The 21269-nt window shown below is 44.6% G+C and overlaps 1 protein-coding gene across 9 annotated transcripts in view; it reads left to right on the forward strand.

Moving 5' to 3' along the window:
* The window catches only part of RTEL1 (regulator of telomere elongation helicase 1), a 196493-nt gene that overhangs the window by 100406 nt on the left and 74818 nt on the right, over positions 1-21269 (forward strand). For all 9 annotated transcript variants that reach the window (XM_053244686.1, XM_053244691.1, XM_053244693.1 and 6 more), the window contains exons 22-26: positions 1767-1844; positions 4081-4224; positions 5104-5219; positions 10482-10605; positions 20335-20488. In XM_053244686.1, the coding sequence (XP_053100661.1) occupies positions 1767-1844; positions 4081-4224; positions 5104-5219; positions 10482-10605; positions 20335-20488 (616 nt within the window). The remainder of the gene's footprint in view (positions 1-1766; positions 1845-4080; positions 4225-5103; positions 5220-10481; positions 10606-20334; positions 20489-21269) is intronic.

Consider the following 21269-nt stretch of genomic DNA (forward strand, 5'->3'; position numbering starts at 1 on the left):
GACACATACCACGGAGGCCCCCCTATCCCTCCAGCACACGGACGCCACCGGAGGCCCCCCCAGCACATGATGGCCACCACTGTTGGAGGCTCCAATGAGAGCACATGGCCACCTCACTGGGGGAGGCCCCCTGCTCAAGAACATGGTTGAGCGCTACTCCAGAGGCCCCCCCCCAGTACATGGCTGCCCCTGGAAGCCCCTGCTGAGTTGCCACTGCTGGGGGTCCCCCAGTACTCTCCACTCTATTTGTTGGGTATGGCTGCCGCCACCAAAGGCCCCCACAAGCACATGGTTGCTCAACTTAAGTTGAGCCATGTCGGAGCGAGCGGAACCCCCTGCCAAGCACATGGTTGGTGGCACAGTTCCAGAGGGCCCCCCACTCAAGCATGTGGGTGCCGGAGGCCCTTCAGCGGGTCTTGGTGAGTGGCACACATGGCACACCACCATGGAGGACAGGCCCCGGTGGGGGGGCATTTGGAGGCTCTCCCACTTCAGAGGACCGGACTTTGGACTTGAAGTCCAGTGATAAGTGCACCTCTGGCTTGGCTCCTTCCTGAGTGATCCAGCGGCTGGGAGTTTCTCCTTACTGAGCTCAGCTGGAGTATCTCCTATTTGCCAGAATGAGTTGGTGAGCACAACTTTTTAAATTATTGTTGACCACCTTGGATATGCCTGGTTAGAAAGACAGGTATTTTAAATAAGCATCTCGCAGAATCTCTTGCAGTGTCCCACAGAATGCTGTGGGAGCATCCCTTAGATCGTGCAAATTTAAGGGATGTTCCCGGCCTTTGGGACACTGCCTATAACCAAAGAATTATGCCCTCTGTGCAGTGCAGTACTTGAGATAGCAGGATGTCTTGGACAGACTGACCTTGGTTAGGGAGTAGAGCACTGCCCAAGCAATTTGTGACATCCTTGCCCTTTGCGTGTTCATTTGTTCTGGTCGAGGGTCTTGCACTGTGCTACATAATATGTTTTCCAGCCTTGATGCATCAACTCAGGAAGCTTGTTTTACAAGTACTTCCAAAGAAAAAGACAAGTCTCATCTTGGAGACAGGCATCCTTCCTCCACCCCTTCTAATTTGATAAGGAAATCATGTCTAAGTTGGAATGAAATCAGCTGGATGAATGGAAGGACATGCAGTTTCTTGAATAGGTTTGTTATTCACACAGCTCTGTTTTGTGCAGCTTTCCAAGGCAGCAAAAAAGTCTTAAACATCTCCATAAATTATCTCAGCGTTTTGCTTCCCTGCCTTCCTTCATTAGATATCTCTAAAATTCATGTGTGAGCACTGGAAGGGATTCCCCTTAGGGGATGGGGCTGCTCTGCATGCAGAAGGTTCCAAGTTCCCTCCCTGGCAGCACCTCCAAGATAGGGCTGAGAGAGATTCCTGCCTACAACCTTGGAGAAGCTGCTGCCAGTCTGTGTAGAAGACAATACTGAGCTCAATGGACCAAGGGTCTGACTCAGTAGAAGGCAGCTTCCTATATTCTTATATAAGGCTGAGAGGGAAGTATTAGCATTTAAATAATGATTAGTCTTGCTTTAAATATCATTGCCAAAATTTAAGAGCTACAAGCACTGAGAATTCTTTGTCTATGGAAATTGATGATCTCAGTCTCAGCATCTGTCATGAGATTGGCAGTTTCGTGTAATAAGGTGTGTTTCATTTAATTAACTAGGCACTTGACTAATGGAATACAATTCCATGCTGAAATCATAGTCTCTGTGTATCGAAGTTTTTGTTGACTGGTTTCTTTCCTAGGTAATAGATGCGTACTATGAGAAGATTGTCTGTCCTAAGACCAATGGTGCAGTTTTCTTTGCGGTATGCCGTGGAAAGGTATGTGTTAACTGGACATCTGAAAGAGAGGCTCTGTGCAGAAGATAATTGCTGCAGAGCAGTGATAGGAATTTACCCTTCCTGTTTCCCTTCTAGGCTGGATCCAGCATTGGTAGTTTGATGATTGTAAAAACATAACTAAAAGTAGTGATGGGCAAGCTCTTCTAGATTAGTTCAGATTAATCTGAGCTATTCTCCACCTAGTGCCCCTGATGGCGCAGTGGTAAGAGCCCCTGGTGGCGCAGTGGTAAAAAACTGCCGCCCTGTAACCAGAAGGTTACAAGTTCAATCCTGACCAGGGGCTCAAGGTTGACTCAGCCTTCCATCCTTCCGAGGTCGGTAAAATGAGTACCCAGAATGTTGGGGGCAATATGCTAAATCATTGTAAACTGCTTAGAGAGCTCCGGCTATAGAGCGGTATATAAATGTAAGTGCTATTGCTATTGCTAGTGGCAAATTAGCAAATAGCTTGCTTATTCAGAGCCAATTCAAATCTAATTGGACCCTGTCACGCCACTAACTGGGGGCTTTACTGGGTCACACTTCTCCCCACCCCGTGAGCTTCCAAGCCCCCTCACTCCTCCTCAGTCCTCCTACAAGCCTACTCTGCATCCAGGACTCTCTGACTTTTAGCTTCCCTTCTTCCTGGGGCCAGTTTCCAGTGCTCAACCATCCCCCGTGCATGGTTTTAATCCCAGCCAAACAGACAACTCCCTTCTCTCACAGAAGTTGAGCTGGCAAATGTTTAGAAACTCAGCCTTCCAAGCCATCACACCAACTTAGCCAGTTGGAGTCAAAGGCTTCACAACCACAAGTGCAATACAGTATTGAATGGGAGGAAAATTCTGTTGTGGGGGAAAGCCTCTTAATTCCTATCCTAATTTTGAATTGCGGCAATTTCCCCTATTTAAAGTTTTGTATTGTTGGAAGCTGCCATAGTTTTAGAGAGGTGGGTTATAAATACTAGGGGTATGTTCAAAATCATTTTTTGGGATTTGATTTGACCTCAAGTCGAATTGCAAAAAAAATGAATTGATTCATCTAACCAGCCAGCCATAGGCGGCCGGTTTGATGAATTGAATAAGAAATTAGCGAAAAATTCATGTATCGCCCATAGAGAACAATGGGGAACTTGAATCACCCCATTGTTTCCCATGGGTAGGTCCTAGGGACTTCAAAGTGGGTTGGGTAGTAGGGCATGAGCCAAGCTACCTACCACTCAACTTACAAAAAAACCGGGTAATCAGGCGATTTTCAGTGAATGGTTTATGTAATGATTTTTACTGACCCAGATAAAATTCAAAAATTCATTTAAAATTGCCCTGTTTTCTGATAATTTTGTGGGTTGGGTGGTAAGTAGGTTGGGTCATGCCCTACCTACCACCCAACCCACTTTGGTTTCCCTAGAACCTACCCATGAGAAACAATGGGGTGATTTGAGTCCCCCTTTGTTTCCTATGGACTAAACAAGCAGAGTGCACACGTTTTGCAACCCTGCAGAACCGAAGCACACACAGTCCCTTCCAACACAGAATACCATATTTTGCCAAACACGCAGTCCAAAACTGGCCAAAAAAGAATCACTGACCCAGAATCCAAGCTGCTCTCACACACAATTATGACTCCATACAACAGTTGCCACAGCAGCACACTTAGCAGCCAGCAAGCAGGGCCATAACCTCAACAAGAACAATGTCATCACTCAGCCACATTTTGCCTGAATTAGTACACCTTGCAATGCAGACTGCAGAGCTCAGCAAACCAGAACAGTGAGTGAAGCACAAGTTACTCTCAGTGCCAGACATGGAGATAATCTCTTTTAACATGAGAAGAAGTCTTCTTTCTTCTCCCAATGGTAAGCCTGCTTGCCTGTGACTGGATAACACACCGTGGGCTCAGATTGGTGCTGGGCCCCAGCTGATAAGGCACCAGTCCATATCATCATCGGCCATGGCGGTGACGTGTGTGTCTGCATGTGTCATGACACATTTTTGAGACAGATAGGCAGGATACAAATGTATAAATACATAGAATAAATTTTGGATTGAGTCACACCTGAATGCCCTTCAAATCAACTCCCCATGCTGCTCATCTTCACAGAAACAGCCAATATAAGATAACTGTGACAAGCTGCTCTGGGAAAGAGAAACTGCCAGGGGAAGTAACATCTTGAATCTTGCAGGAATGTTGTCCCTGCCAGTAATCCATGTTGGTGACAAAAGGCATTGTTTTTCAGGCTAGCGAAGGTTTTGACTTTGCTGATAGGAACGGCAGAGGTGTTATTATCACGGGCCTTCCTTTCCCACCTCGCATGGACCCCAGAATCATTTTAAAGATGCAGTTTTTGGATGAGATGAGGGCCAAAGGTGGTGGTGGACAGGTAAGGAGCAAGACTTCTTGTTGATATTGTGATATTTGTCCTAATTGTTATCTTACAGCTTTTCTATGAGTTTCTATCCTAATTCCTTGGACAATGCTGGAGGCTTTCCAAATTTGCTTGGTTATTTATACTGACATTCCCAACTCATGCATATGGATGCAATCTAGAACCATTTCAGTCTAAACCGTTTCAGCTGCAAATGATTTATAAATTGCTAGAGTGCAGAGTTAAGCCTCACCTTATCTTCTAGTATCTATGTGCATATTTGTCTAGAAGACACTGTGCATATTTGTGAGGCAAAAGTCACACTGAGACCAGCACACAAGCACCTTCATGCATATATGTGTTTGTCTGGTCAATTGCTGCTTGGGAATTGTCAGGGCCAGGCTGGATTCATGGGTGAAAATAACAGAATCTAAGGCTGGGGAGTATTTGTTCTTCTGATCAGAATGCCCAACGTTAGTGGCTTGGTAGAAACTTTTAATTTGAAGTTTAGTAAGCAGGAGACTACCTCTTTGTTGATTAAAACAAAGGCTGGTATTTGTACCAGGCCTGGTCAATCCAAATTTCTCATCTTGCCAATAATATACTTTAGGAAGGAGACACTTTGCAAGCAGACCTACAGAGACTGCCATCATTGCTGTCCCCCCGTATCATTTGTCCTCCAGCCAGAAAGAGCACCATAATGCTATCTTGGCTGCATCCCTTGTCCCTTTAAAAGGCAGTCAGAATAGGCCTCAAAACTATTCCGGGCCTCTGCAACTAACAGGCTTTTGTTCTGGGCTTGTAGTGCTCTTAAAAAGGCAAAAATGTTCCAGCAGTGAAAGAGGGAGCACATCAAACTAAAACAAGAAGATTATTCTTTCTCTCCACACTTAGTATTTATCTGGAAACAACTGGTACAAGCAGCAGGCATCTCGTGCAGTGAACCAAGCCATTGGCAGAGTCATCCGCCATCGGGAGGATTATGGGGCCATCTTCCTCTGTGACCACAGGTAACCCCCCTGCTTGCTTTGCAGGAGCTCTTGCCCAAGGCAACCTGCTTGTCATTTCCTCTCCTCTGCCCGCCTACATGCATTCTGCAGTGCCACTGCCATTTCCTTGATCAATTGCTATGGAAGAAGTCTACAAGATGTTGGTGGGTACCCAGACTGGCAATTATACTTGCATTGGGACAGCAACTTCTTGAAGAAACTTTCTTTCCCATGGTAGAATAAGACTGTCTTGGTCTGGAGGAGGGGCTTGTGTGAGGGTTGGGGACATGGTAGAAACAAAAGAGTGTGAAAGGAAGAGGATTTACAGAGCACCTGTAAATGTTACTTCACATTTGGAGGCTCTGAACTAGAGGATCTTGTCTAGCAACCTGAATTTGGCTTCCAGGACTAATTTATTATGTTTCCCAATGTATTTTCTGTTTCTCTACTCTCCAAATCAGCTACTTTATCCTCAACAAAATAATCTTGTTCTCTAAGAATTTGGGGCTCATTGCATCAAGTGTACACACATACAAACTCTTTCAGCCCAACAGTCACATGGTCAAAACACAGGATGCTCCCTACAGCATGGTTGGTTTTCTAGGTTATAACACAGGCTTTAGCCATGGTGTGAATGCTCATGATAAAGCAATGTTGCTGTAGTGAAGCAAATCTTTGTCTGTCATTGCCTGGATGAAATACCCTCTGGGAGTCCTATATACACCATCCTGATATCCATAATGAAAGAAAGAAATGGTATAAATGGTGATCTTGTTAAAATTCACAATACAGGTGCACCTTGCTGTACGCGATTCCGTATATCTGTGGTCCACAAACAGCCACCTGATCTCAGCATTCACAGGGATACAAAGGGTTAATACCCAAGTATCCATGGTTGCTAGATGGCCAGAAATGATCTCTGAGGTCATTTTCGGGTGCCATTTTGATTAAAACCACTGTTTTGAGGTCATCCTCTTCAAGGAATGGACATAGCTATCGAATCAGCCGAAGTTGATAGAAAGTGTTCCTGGCCATAGTCTACACTTGAGATACCAGGGCGAGGCCTGGATCCAAGAGCACTCCCAAGCTGCGTACCTATTCCTTCTGGGGGAGTGTAACCCCATCTAGCACAGGAAGGTCTAATTCATCCATCAAATTCGGAGCCCCTACAATGAACACCTCTGTCTTGCTTGTATTCAGCTTCAATTTATTATCCCTCATACAGCCCATTACCTCCTGTAGGCAGGCATTTAGGGAATGAATGACATTTCCTGATGATGAAAATGAAAAGGAGAAGTAGGTTTGGCTGTCATCAGCATACTGATAACACTCAGTACACCCTCTCCACAGCTCCATACTGGCTCCCCAGTTCTTACTTCACAGACTGATGCTTGCGAAGCTTGGGAGAACCTCTCTGACATATAAGAGAGCCGCATAATCCAGCGATGTAAAACGGAGCGTGCATAAACCAAGGGAAACGATGTCCCTGATTTAAAAGTAGAGGATGCTTTGGAGGTTGTTGGAAGCCCAGAGACAGAATGGAGCTGTGTTTGCTGAACCACAGAGACCTGGACACAGGCTGGGAAAACTCTTCCCCAGCATTGCCCATTCCCCGTGGTCTCACGATATAGTCTAAATAGGTTCACATCTCTTTTAAATGTTGATTTAATGTCTAGATGGATTGATTAGGAGAGGAGAGCTGGTCTCGTGGCAGCAAGCATGACTTGTTCCCTTAGCTAAGCAGGGTCTGCCTTGGTTACATATGAATGGGAGATTAGAAGTGTGAGCACTGTAAGATATTCACCTCAGGGGATGCTGCTGCTCTGGGAAGAGCAGAAGTTCCCAAGTTCCCTCCATGGCAGCATCTCCAAGATAGGGCAGAGAGAGATTCCTGCCTGCAACCTTGGAGAAGCCGCTGCCAGTCTGTGAAGACAATACTGAGCTAGATAGACCAATGGTGTGTCTCAGTATATGGCGGCTTCCTATGTTCCTATGTACCAAATCTCCTGATGACCTCACCAAGCAGTTTCATGTAGATATTAAAAAGCACTGGTGACAGAATGAAGCCTTGAGGGATTCCATATAACAGCTCCTGTTTTGAGGAGCAACTGTCACCAAGCTCCACCATTTGGAATCTACCTGAGAGATAGGAGTGAAACCAGTGAAAAGCAGTGCCCCCAACTCCCCCAGGTGATCCAGAAAGATACCATGGTCGATGGTATCGAATGCCGTTGAGAGATCAAAAAGAACCAGCAGAGTCACACTCCCTCTGTTGATTCCCCAGTAAAGGTCATCATCAGGCCGACCAAGGCTGTATCAATCCCATAGCCAGCTATAAAGTCAGTTTGAAATGGATTTAGACAATCGGTTTCTTCCAAAACTGCCTGGAGCTGGTTGGCCACCATCCTCTCAATGACCCTGCCCAACCAAGGGAGATTCTTGATGCTTGCCTCCCTGCTAGGGATGTCCATGAACCACGGTTCGAGCCCTTTTGGGGAAATTGGGCAGAGAACTTCCAAAAAAGGGAGAGCAGGTCCTTACCTGCTCTCTACCGCCCCATGTAGCTTTTTGCTGGGTTGGCACACATCTCAATAAACTCCAGCATGGTGCCAGCACACACCTGGCATCCGTGCATGCGTGGGCGCCATTTTTGTGGTCAGCAACCCTACTCCAGGCTATGGCACTAACTCTCAAGTGAGACAGCATTGCTTCCTCACTCCTACTCTTTTGGAGGGATGTGGAATGTACTGATGGCCACCAGTTGGATGGTTTTTAAAGGGGTCTAGACAAATTAATGGAGGACAAGTCCATCAGTGGCTTTTAGTCTTGATAGCTGTAGGTTGTCTCCACAAGCAGGATGCCTCTGAACATCAGTTTCAGGGTAACAATAGCAGAAGAGGGGGCACACATTCATCTCCTGCTTGTGGGCTTCCCAGAGGCATCTGGTGGGCCACTGTGTGAAACAGGATGCTAGACTAGATAGGCTTTGAACGTGATCCAATAGGCCTATTCTTAGGTTCTTATGAAGCTGTTGAAGGCTGTCCTTTTCACCTGGGCCTTCAGCTAATGCCTAGTCGTCCCCCATCTTACTTTTTATTTTATTTATTTATTACATTTGTATATTCTGCCCTTTCCAAAGGCTCTGGGCGATGTACAATATACAGTTTGTTTTTCAAGTGGATTATAGCCTTTGTCTCAGAGCAAGCTCACGTGAGGGAAAGAAATGCTGAATCATCCCTGCTGAGCTTTCTGGCAAAGGCTACTCCTAAAACTCTTCTGTGTTTCTGATAGGTTCAAAAATGGCTGCCGCTGCCACCCCTCTCTATCATAGAGCTTGAACCTCCCTGGGCTTGGGGTGGAATTCCCAGGGAAAACTCTTCTTCTTTTTGCTATTGGAAAAGTACAAAAATCTTCCATGTGCAAGCCTACACATGGTGAGAAAACAAATAACTGCTGAGCTACTGAGGCGTGTTTGCATCAGAGGAAAAAAACACCTTTCAGACCCCGCTTTTCTCCTGAGTTAAAAATCCACTCGGAGAGGCTTGTACAAGAAAAGAACAAAAAGAAAACAGTTTTATTCAAATGCTACAGACTGCTCCTGTCTGTGGTTTTCTCAGCTTTTAAAGGTAAAGTGTGCCATCGAGTCAGTGTCGACTGCTGGCGACCACAGATCCCTGTGGTTTTCTTTGGTAGAATACAGGAGGGGTTTACCATTGCCAACTCCCGTGCAATATGAGATGATGCCTTTCAGCATCTTCCTGTATCACTGCTGCCTGATATAGGTGTTTCCCGTAGTCTTGGAAACATACCAGCAGGGATTCGAACCGGCAACTTCTGGCTTGATAATCAAGTCATTTCCCCGCTGCGCCATTAGGTGGCTTCCCAGTTTTTAGTTACAGGTAAAAATACTCAGTAAGTTACAAGAATATTTCAAAAAAGCACCCCAGATGAAGTTGGGATGGCACGCTTTAAAAATCGTGGGTACCCAGTTGCAAGGAACAGGTATGTAGGAAAATACAAAGGCACAATTAAAATTTAGAGTCTTTTGCAATGCCCTGGCTGGATAGGCATAGGTTAGTGTTTCTTAGCTTAATTACGTTGCAGATAAACAATAATAGACCAGTATCGGGGCTATATAAAGTGCACATAAAAGAAACAAAAAGTCTAACGCAAAATCTGAATGAACAATCTTTCCCTAGACTAAACTTTCTGAAGCCAAAGTCCTGGCTTCCTTTGTCTTGAACTCACCAAATCCTGGATGAGAATTCATGTTGCCTGCCCTCCTGGTTTCCCAGGACCTGCAGAAGAGACATTATCCTGCAGCCAGTTCTCATGGCCACATGTCCTCCGCTCTGCACTCCCAGCCTGCTTCTTCCTGCAAAGAAACTCTCCTTCCTACCAACGGCTCTCTAAGTCCCACCCACCTGGTGTGCTGATTGGTTGAGCCCTTGAGTTCACCAGCCTGTCGGTCAGGACAGGCTTCATTTCTGGTTAACTCTTTAGGGGAGAGGTGGCTGATCACTACGGTTTTATAATAGTGTCTGTTGATTTTTAGTTGTATTTTTAATCCACCCCTCCGGTATTATTTTGTTTGTTAATTTTAATAATTTGTTTTAATAACTTTTTTTTCCATTTTTATTGTCATGTATTTTAATCTGTGCTTTTAAAATATTCTAAATTTTGTACACCTCTTAAAGATGTACATATCAGGCGGTATAAAAATATTATTAATAATAATAATTTGTTGTTCAGCACCCTGGGATTCCAGGATGAAGAGTGCTATATAAAAATAAATAAATAAGCATGCAGCAGCAAACAAGTTATAATTTCCCCCATCCCTCCCCCGAAATCTCCTTTGTCATAACTTTCTGAGAAGTCTGTAATCTTTGTTTCTGGAAACCCAAGCTAGCAATCACATGTGGGGAAAATTGTATGGATCATCTCACTTTGGGGTTTGGACCAAGGTACACTTGAGTGAAGCAGCTAATGAGTTTTCCTTACTAGGAGACTGAATCACAGCTCTATGTTTCCCCCCTTGCCCATTTAAAGTATGCTAGTATTCACAGTATTTTTTCAGACGTTGGCCCCTTTTTCTTTTTAAAATCCATGTAGCTGCTTCATTTATGCGCCCAGTTGTGGCCACGGGTACTTTCTTCTGTCATTGGCAATTGCATAAGAACAGAAACTTGGGCATCTTGTTCCACGTTCTAGGTTGTCTCTAAACTAGGCATGGCTTGGAAGTACTATTTTTAACAGAGCTGATGTTTTTTCCATTCCCAACAGGTTCATGAATACAGATGCAAGAGCCCAACTGCCTTCCTGGATCCGTCCTTATGTGAAGATTTATGAAAATTTTGGGCATGTGGTTAGAGAGGCATCACAGTTCTTCCGTGTTGCGCACAAAATTGTAGGTAACGAAAGGTGAAAAAAGAGGCAGTCTCTAAGAAAGCCATTCAGTGCTTCAAGGTTAAACTCAAAGGACAGGCGATTACTTCTGTTAAACTGAATTCCACCATTTTTTAAAATTAAGAACATATTGCCAATACCAAGTAAATCAGAGTTCAAAAGAAGTCTGTGGGCCATGGCTTATCAGTCTTAGGGCTTCAGAAGGATTTCCAAAAAGTAAGCCTCAGACATTTTGGAGCATATCATCCCGTTCTAATGGATTGAAGTGAGACAAAACATAAAAGCCTTTTACAGAGCTTCCAGCACTTCTGAGGCAGCCTCTCAAATAGTTTCCAAAGGTTGAGAAACCTTCTGGAACAGCCTCTGATACAAGCAATGCATCCAAAGAAGCGCATGTGTGTGCATGTGCCCATGGGATTCTGGACTTTATAGTCTGCTGAGAGCACTCCACTTTTAATTAGTGGTGTGCATGGAACCAGTGCCTGCCGGTTCGAAGTGGGGGCGGGAAGACAGGGGAGAGTGCTCTTACCCCTCCCACTGCATTTTCCCCACCGGTGCTGCCCTTTAAAATGGTCTGGCGGGGATGGCAGCGTACCTCCTTGCCACCCCGGTGCCTCCAACCAGAAGTTGCCACTGCGCGTGAGCACGTTGCAACGTGTGCATGTGCAGCGGCAACTTCCAGTCCGAGGAGGACCTCTTTGCATTGTCTTTGTACCCATATATTTTTACAGACCAAGTATCTTTCTTACAGTATCCTTTAATTGTCTGTTCTATAGAAAACCAATTTGATCTTGGTGGATGTAATTTGTATTAGTCCCTTTAAATGAATAGCTGTCAATAAAGACATACAATTTAAACTATTTCTAAAATTATTGCTATTGTTGCTTCATCCCAGACTCATGGCATTTATTATCTCCATTAACAGTTCTGTAATAATCTTCCTAAAATTGTTAATAATATATAACTGTAAATCTATCAAGGCCAAGGGCTTGCCAAGTACTAGATTTTTAATTCTCTGATTACCTCTTCACTTGAGATTCAGTTCTCCAGCAAATCTTTGTGTGCCTCAAGTAACTGACACATTTGGTGTATTTTAAAATATCTGAATCTGTTCCGTCTGTGGGTTTTTAGTAGTAGAAAAACTTCAATTTCATTCACTGTAGCAGCAGTTTTTACAGCATATGTTTCATCTTTTCTTTTATTTGGAAGGATTATGGTTTTATTTTTCCTGGTTCTTAAAGTAGCTAGCTAATGTTTTGTCTGTTTCCTTTTTCAAAATATCTTTGCTTACAGTAAGTTATCTTGTATGTTTTAAATACATCTTTCAGTTCTATCGCTCCTTTAGTTACTTTTAATCCACTAAATACTTTCTTGTCTTGAACGTTTACCTTATGCTCTTGTTCTAAAGCTGCAATTCTGTCAACTAATTGTTGTCTATCCTATTCTCTTAATTTATGTAGATATACCAATCTAAAAATAAATAATCCCCACTTATATGCCATGCTAGAATTCCACATTGCTAGTATGGTCACATCTTGTATTATTATTTTTGATAAAACAAAATTTATATCTTCCCTTAATTTTAAATTTGTGAGGTGCCCTGAGCAGTATTTCACTTGGAGGGACAGGGTAGAAATATTTTAAATAAATAACACATCATTAGATCACCAATATTCACTAGTTTTTTCTTGCCATGTCCAAATAATTGTTATTGGAACATGATCTGCATAAATACTATATTTATTTATTTATACATTCAATACACAGTATCATATATTTATGTTTGAGAGACCAGGAACAAATCAATTCTAGAATAACTATTATTGGATATGAATAAAACTTTACAATAAAGTAATAAAATTAACCAAATTGAGGAAACAAGTTAAAAGTCAGGTTAAAAACCACTGTCAGTATCAAATTCAAATTAAAAGTTATTTTAAAAGCTAGAAACAGAATTATAAAAACTAAAGATCCTACCAGATATAACCAAAGATGGAGCATTAAAAAGCCTCCTTTAAAAAGGTGTGTGTTTTAGTTGTTTTTTAAAAACAATGAGGGGGACGGTGTTCCAAACTGAGGGGACACAACTGAAAAGGTCCTGTCTCTAGTCCCCGCAAACTGGATCTCTATTAGTGGCAGGGCCATGAGCAGGGCCTGGGTCGATGAACAGAGGGCCCTGGCAGATTCATATGGGCGAATGGGGTCCAACAGGTACCCTGGCCCCAAGCTGTGTAAAGCTTTAAAGGTCAAGACCAGCACCTTGAATCTAGTCCGGAAGCAGACTGGTAACCAATGAAGCTGCCGCAGGATGGGTGTAATAGTCATTGAACGACTTGCACCCACGAGCATCCTTGGAGCAGCATTCTGGACCAACTGAAGCTTCCAAACTGTCTTCAAGGGCAGCCCCACATAGAGCTCATTGCAGTAGTGCAATCTGGATGTTAACAACGCCTGAGTGACTGAGGTCAGGTCCAACTTCTCCAGGTCCATCTTCTCCAGATCTCCTATTATCAAAAGTATGTGTTGTATAATTCTGTCTTGTAACTGTGATGTAAAAAAAAAAAGAGAGAGAACATTGAATATACACAATTGTTTTGATGGATTATAAAGAGTTTAGAATTTTCTGATTGGTGCCAAGGAAAAAGACTGAGTAACAGCTGAAATGCATTTGGTGTATTGGAGCCTCATAAGAAACATCCATTTGGTTTCTTTTTTTACATCACAATTACAAATCTGAATTTACACACACATACACACACACACACACACACACAATCTTTTTATGTATGATTTATTTGTGAGAGACTCCTCTCAGAAAGAGCTCTTGTTTGCTCTCTGACATCTGACACCACTGGCTGAAGTTTCTGTCCCAGAGGCTAGAACTCATGGATCTGGATTAAGATCCGTTGAGATCCATAAATATGGGGATTCTGCGCCTGCGCAGGAACCACACGGTAATGCCGCAGCCGTCCAAGCCCCGCCTCCACTTCTACAGCATGTTATTTAAAGGCGGGCTGGGCGCCATGTTCCTCAGTTCTTTTCTGATTGCCGTCGCGTTTGGACCTCAGTCTGCGGCTTTTCGTCTGAATAGTTCTTCAGATTTATTCTTGTGAGTTCATCTAGTTCAGGCTTCCCCAACCTGCAGCCCTCCAGATGTTGCTGAACTACAATTCCCATCATCCCAGCCACAATAAGTTATAGCTGGGGGTGATGGGAATTGTAGTTTGGCAACATCTGGAGGGCCGCAGGTTGGGGAAGCCTGATTGAGTTTAAAAAACAAAAAAAGATGGATATTTGGGCTTTGACCTGTTTTTAGCTGACTGACTACGTTTTCGTGTTGAATTGGACTTGCTTTGGCTGATGGATAATGACTGGCATTTTGACCCCCAGTAAGGACCTGACTACATGTTTCAGCTTTCGGAATGGCTGAAGAGGGAAAAAAACCTTTAAGAGGTGCGGGGGTTGTAAAGCCAAACTCCCCTCTAAGGGTCTTTGGGAATTGTGCCTCATTTGTTTGGAGGAAGAGCACAAGGTGTCCACTTGCAAGGTTTGTCTGTCATTTCCTAAATAGACTCGCAAGAATCGGGTACTTCACCTTCGTGCTGCCATTTATGACAAAGTTCTGAGCCCTTCGACACCTGGTGAGCCACGCCCATCAACCTCATTGGTGGAGACACCACTGAAAATACTCTCAATACCAAGGCTACAGAAGATTAGGATATCGACATCAACGTCACCTCCAACTTCAAAGGTGTCTAAGCCTCCGTCATCATCAGTTGGGAGTCAGCATCCACCTCGTGGGGGATCTGACTCAACGTCGAGAGCCTCAAAATCATCAGCTAAATATTCAGCTACTGAGGCTTGCTCTACAGCACCAAAGAAGAAGTCGGAAGCAATTGACCTGACATGAGAACGCACACCATCCCTGTCAGCTCTGCAGCAATTACCATCGACACCAAATTCGAGATCGAAGACTTCCCTTGACATCGTGCCCCCAGGGAAGTCTCCGGTATCGACGGAGCCTCTTGACACTGACTGTCCATCAACACCGACGCGTCGACCTCGAGGGTGTTCCTAACGACGATTTATTCTTCACGCCCTTCGACACCGAAGGTACAACATGGTGCTCCATCGACATTGACCCTACATACTCCAGTGCTATTGGCATCGAAGCAGGTTTCTCCACAATGCCAACTACCAATGCCGACATTCGATGTCGATCAGGAGGAGGAGATGCGGAGGAAAATACCACTTGGATCCTACCACCACACACACACTGCTATCTATTTTAGACTCCTCATCAAGTACCCCTTCCATGTCAACGTTCAAGGGGTTTCTTCCCTTGGGTACTAAAGGAATTCGATTGAGCATGTCAGCACCACCACCGGCCCAAACAACTGCTTTGTCTGCAGCACACTTGCAAAGTCCTTCTACCTGGCATTCTTGTGGTTTTTCACATACCTCTGCTACAACTACTGTCCTCTCGGTGACTGCCATGGGTTTCTATTCCCTGGGGGTGCCATATGATTATCAGGTGGAGAATCCATGGAAACCTTTTACACCAAGAGCATATACCCTGCTTACTCTCTCTTTGGTGGTGACCACCTTGGCCAACACTGCTATCCAGGGGGAATCTGTAACATATGCATCTAGGTCAACACAAACCCTTCCACCACCTATGATGTCGCAAGCAACGCAAACCTCATCTCCACCCCTCAGGGCGATGGGTACCAAAACACAATCTCTGTCTCCTCCTCAAAACACTACTGTGGAGACCCAAATGTGTGTTCCATCTTCTCCAACCGGAATTACTTCAGACCACCATGGATCTTCTGATTTCAAATCTGATCCAGAAGATGCAGAAAGTTTAGTGGATCCTCCCACTGATGTGCCACCTTCCACCTATGTCTCTCCAAATGAAGAAATGAAGGCCTACCATAAACATGTGCAGGCCATGGTGGAAGCGCTGGGTTTGGATTTGAAATCAGAATTGTCTACGATAGACAACTCAGTGCATAATTTCATGATCAGATCCCGAGCCACTCAACCTGTGGCCCTACCCGCTCTACCTGTAATCACCAGAGCGGCGAAATGTGCTTGGGGAGTGCTACATTTGTCTACTCCCACATCTAAGAGACTGGAGATCCTGTATTGTATACAGGAGGACAACACTTACCTTTTGAAACACCTGGCTCCTAATTCCCTTGTGATCAATTGTGCTACCTCGTCAAAAACGGGAAGACAAACACAACACACCATCTGACAAAGGGGAGAAAATTGGACCTATTAGGAAGGAAAGTTTACCTCATACTTATCTATTAAAGCAGCTGTTTACTCAGCAAGAAATTCCAACAAACGCTGGGAAAATTGGCTGAATTGACCAGGCAGCAGTTAAGCATTGCAAAACATCTTGCAGAGTCGGAATCTTGCTCTTTAACTGTGGCTGTCGCTTTACGGAGGCATGCATGGCTATGGTCTACAAACCTCCAAACTGACATAAAGGAGAAGATTAAAGGTTTGGACTTTGACAGAAACAGCCTCTTCAGTGAAACGACTGACTCTACCATGGAGCAACTTAAAAAAATCAAAGTTCACTGTGAAAATTTTCATTTCAGCTTCATCTACATCCACATATACTTCAAGGTATTGTTCTTATTCTGGCAAGCAGAGACCTACTTATAGGCAACAGGATCATCGATACTACAAAAAGGAATACAATCCTTACCACAAATGTCCTTACCAGGGTAAGTGCAAAAACACTCAGTCCCAACATAACAAATAACTAGAATCACAGAAGCATATTTGAAATTCAGGACCGCCTACCGACACTGGACTTCTCCCCAATCCTGTCTTCAGGGGCGTTAACATTTTGGCAATTGAGCTCCACCAACATTCTTGTAATTCCAGCAATTCCACAAGCACACAAGTCCATCAAGCTGGCATGCCATGGCCCTGCATGGCACCACATAACATTGGATCGCTGAGTCCTGAAGATCACATTCCCAGGATACACCATAGAATTCAAAACAACCTCACACTTTTCAGGAATAAAGTTCACTTCGCCACCCTGTCATTACAGGAAGAGGTTAAGGAGCTATTGGAGAAGGGTGCAATCACCCTGGTGCAGTGGGTGCACAGGCGGGAGGGGTTTTACTCCCATTACTTTCAGATCCCAAAGCAGCATGGAGGAATCTGCCCCATTTAAACAAACGGGTCCACGTCAGGAAATTTCGCATGATGGCGTTTCAGGAGATCCTACCACTTCTCTATCAAGATAATTGGCTTGCAACGCTGGATTTGAAAGACGCCTATTTTCATATCAACGTAAGGGAGCAACACAGGAAGTACCTATGCTTCACCGTAGGAGACCAAATATACCAATACAATGTCTTACCCTTCGAACTTTCCACCGGCCCAAGGTTGTTTACCATCGTATGGCCATCGTGATCTTCCACCTAAGGACACAGGGTATTGCAATGTACCCATACTTAGACGACTGGCTCCTGATCTCCAGGGACCGAGAAGAGTTACTTTCACAGATCCAGTACGTTTTGAATCTTCTCCAAGACTTAGGGATCCAAGTCAATTAAAAAATGTCCCGCCTGGAGCCAGTTCACGTTATCAACTACATAGGAGCAGTGTTGAACACTGAAACCCAAAGGGCATACTTACCAAAAGAGAGATTTGCATACATCAGGGATCTGGTGCAAGTATTCCAACACCATCCTACACAGTCAGCTCAATTGATACAGCGACTTCTCGGCCTTATGGCATCCTGCAACACAGTGATACATTATGCACGGCTGAAAATGAGGAAGCTACAACTATGGTTTCTATCGGTTTTCCATCCCAACCGAGACAGTCAACAAAAAGATCTAGAAATATCACCACAAATACTACGCTCACTGTCGTGGTGGCCAGACAACTGGAATCTCCTGGAAGGGGTTTCTTTCCAGACTGCATCTCCATCAATCTGGCTGACAACAGATGCATAACTGCTGGGTTGGGGCGCCCATTGTGAGAACCATCAAATACAAGGCAACTGGACCCCACAACAAGCCCAATCACATATCAACTTCCTGGAGTTGCTTGCCTTCTTCCAAGTGATGGTCTTCCTGCCAGTGCTACAGAGCAAGGTTGTCCAAGTTCAGTTAGACAATACCATGGCCCAGGCATACATCAGTCGCCAGGGGGAACCAATCCTATGTGCCCTCAGCATACAGCCGTGGCACTGGTGCATCCAGCATCAGGTATTCCCGATAGCCATCCATATAAAGGGCCTGGACAGTGTCCTAGCGGACGACCTCAACCGCATGTTTGCGCAACACCAACACGAATGGGAGCTCAAAACAGAATAAATGGCTCCTCTCTGTGACTGTTTCATGAGCCCGTCCATAGACCTGTTTGCAACTTCAATAAACAAGAAGTGCGCCCACTTCTGCTCAAGGGCAGGACACGACCAGCAGTCCTGGTCAAGGGCAGGACACGACCAGCAGGACACGACCAGCAGACCACATCCAGCTGGAAAGCGTGCTCCAGAGACGCTTTCCAGCTGGATTGGACTCAAGAGACACCATACATGTTTCCTCCACATCCCTTGATTAGTCGAGTAGTAGCATATCTCCTGGCTGCTCCTACTTCCTGCATCCTGGTGACTCCATGGTGGCCCAGGCAACCATGGTTTTCACAGCTACTCAAACTATCGGAGAACCGTTACCATCGTCTGCCTCAAAGAGCTAGATCTCCTGTCCCAGGACGACGGACACCTCCTCTACCCAGACGTACTCATACTCCATCTGACGGCATGGCAAATTGGATCCTAAAGAATATCTTGCTTAATCAGAGAAAGCCCTCCACTAGATGTAATTACTTTGAAAAATGGCTACGATTCATTGCATGGTTTTCTACCAAAGCAAGCTACTATTAAAGACATACTCCTCTATCTAACTATCTTGAAGACACAAGGTTTGGCTAACGTGTCCCTGAAAGTCCACTTGGCTGCACTCTCGTCTAAACACCCGGGATGTGGTGCCAAAACTCTTTTCTCTCACCTGGATAGTAAAGCTTTCCTAAAAGGACTTATGAATGTGTACCCACCCATTCATACTCCAGTAGAACCATGGAGCATCTCCTTGGTGCTCTCATATTGACTCAAGATCCATTTGAATCAATGGCTACTACTTCCATCCAACTTGTGACTTTAAAAATGACCTTCTTACTCACCATTACCACTGCAAAACATGTTAGTGAGCTAACAGCCTTAAGGATAGATTCTCCCTATACAAGGATTTATCCTGACAAAGTACTGATGCATTTAGACCCGGACATTTTGCCCAAAATAGTGTCCACCTTAATCAGGACATGGTGCCTTCAGTGTTCTTCAGGGACCCATCTACTCCACTGGAACATACAATGCACTCTCTTGATGTGCGTAGGGCACTGCTGTTCTACCTGGCATGTACAAAGGACTTTAGGTCCTCTAAATGTCAATTCAGCCTACAAAGGCTCTGCCAAGGGCTCCAGCATATCCAGACAAAGACTGTCAAACTGGCTGGTCAAGCTCATCTTGCTCACCTACAAGTTGCAAAATAAGAATCCACCAGAGGTAGTCAAGGCCCACTCCACCCGGGCCTACACTTAATCAGCTGTACACCTCTTGGGGATAACTTCCACAGATATCTGCAAGGCAGCTACATGGTACACAGATTTACCCTTTATTAAGCATTATGCCATAGATGTGCGCTCTGCTGCTGAGGCGAGCTTCGGGAGAAGTGTTCTGGAACAGGTGTTAAAATAATCACTACTGCACCCTCCTCCTGGGAGAGCTTGCTAAACACCCATACTTATGGATCTCGATCCAGGTAACCAGGTTGCTCACCTATAACTTATGATCTGGAAGAGATCCGTCAACATCTATAAGATCCTCCTGGACCACCCCTCTGCAGTAGTGCTCTGCTCGGTGCATACCAGTGGGCATGTCTTTCTCTACCAATGCTGATGAACTCACCTGCTTATCTGGATGATCGTCTTTCACGGTGGTCACCCAAGAACTGAGGAACATGGCGCCCAGCCCGCCTTTAAATAGCATGCTGTAGGTGTGGAGTCGGGGCTTGGACACCTCGACAAGCTGTGGTATTGCTACCGTGTGGTTTCTGTGTAGGCGCAGAATCGCCATACTTATGGATGTCGATAGTCCTCTTCCAGATCATAAGTTACAGGTGAGCAACCTGTTTATTTGTAAAGCTGCCTATAGAAGACAAAGACTTATCATTGGATTCTCTCTGTGAATGCCCCATATCGTTGTTTGCTCCATTCACAGAAGAGGACGGCAATGAGAGCAATGTGACTGGTTAATGGAATTACTGAATTGTTAATCTTCTCCCCAACCCTGATTAAAAAGAGAGAGCACAGAATGGGAGAAACTAAAACCCTTAATTTGTGCAGTTAGTTGAAACCAGACTAAACATTCTTTGGTAGGTTTTTAAATTATTTTGGAGCTTATAATGAGGGAGCTTTTCATGCTTAGAGTCATCAAATAAAATGGATTGATAGAATAATAGAAGTGGGATATTCAAGTTCTGCTGCTGATCTATTGTTGCTACAAGTAATTGCCATCACACAGAGTTCTGGTGGGCAGGCATGTTTTCTTCAGTTTTGTTTTTGTTGAGGACAACTCTTGCCGCGGAGCATTTTAAATTTCTCTAGTGTAATGTGTTCCATTTGTATGCAGATGCCGCCACCTCCCGCTCGTGATCTCTCTTGCACCACCGCCACTGGAGAGGAGGCTGCCTCCACATCTTCTGCTTCATGTCAACAGTTCCTTTCTGTGACAAAAGCCAGCAGTTTCGATGACCATGTTCCTAGTTTGAAAAGGAAGAGAATAGGTGAGTTTTCTTTTCTTAACACCAAGGAATCTTTGAGGTGATCCATGTTACTTCACAACCTGGGTTCTGCGTCTGCACAGTGAGCCTTGCGGAACAATTCAAAGCTCCTTGAGGTGCTCTTCAGCTCTGCTGAATTGTGCAGGTGGCGTGACCGTTATTTTCGGTGGGAGAGCACCTTTCTCCTCAGTTCCTTCTTGACTGCTGCACTGCTCGCATCAGGATGGATTAGCTCCACTATCCTCATTCCTCAGCTTTATCCAGCATTTTTTTTGGCTTGACTTGGACTGTTTTCCAGACTATTCTCCAGTTTTTCCCTCAGGCTTTGTTTTCCCAGTAATTTCGGCTTTTGACTACTATTTGTTTCACAGCTTCTCTCTTTCGTCTTGCCCCTTTTGGTTGCTCAAATTGACAATAGAGGAACTTTTAAAAAGTGTACCTCCTACTGATGTACATTACCCGTGTTGGATAAACATGAGTGTTTAATTTGTTTGGGCGAGGGGCACGTCATCAACGCCTGTAGAATTTGGCCTTTTCTCAGCAAACTAAGAAGAACCTTTAACTTCTCTTGAGAGCGGCCTTTTATGCGACTGCACTTTGGCCATCAACTCCTATGCTGAATTATCTGGGTCCGTCGATGGTGTCTTTGTTGACCAACAGCCACTCATTGGGACCAAGAGTGTCTTGGGAATCAGCTGTTCACTATCCTTTGGGATCGAAGGCAGCTTTGACATCAGCCACTACAACTTCCCCTTGAACACTTTCTCATTAAGGCCATGGGGAC

This window comes from Hemicordylus capensis, chromosome 4 (genome assembly GCF_027244095.1).
Source record: "Hemicordylus capensis ecotype Gifberg chromosome 4, rHemCap1.1.pri, whole genome shotgun sequence".
In the NCBI taxonomy this organism is placed as follows: domain Eukaryota; kingdom Metazoa; phylum Chordata; class Lepidosauria; order Squamata; family Cordylidae; genus Hemicordylus; species Hemicordylus capensis.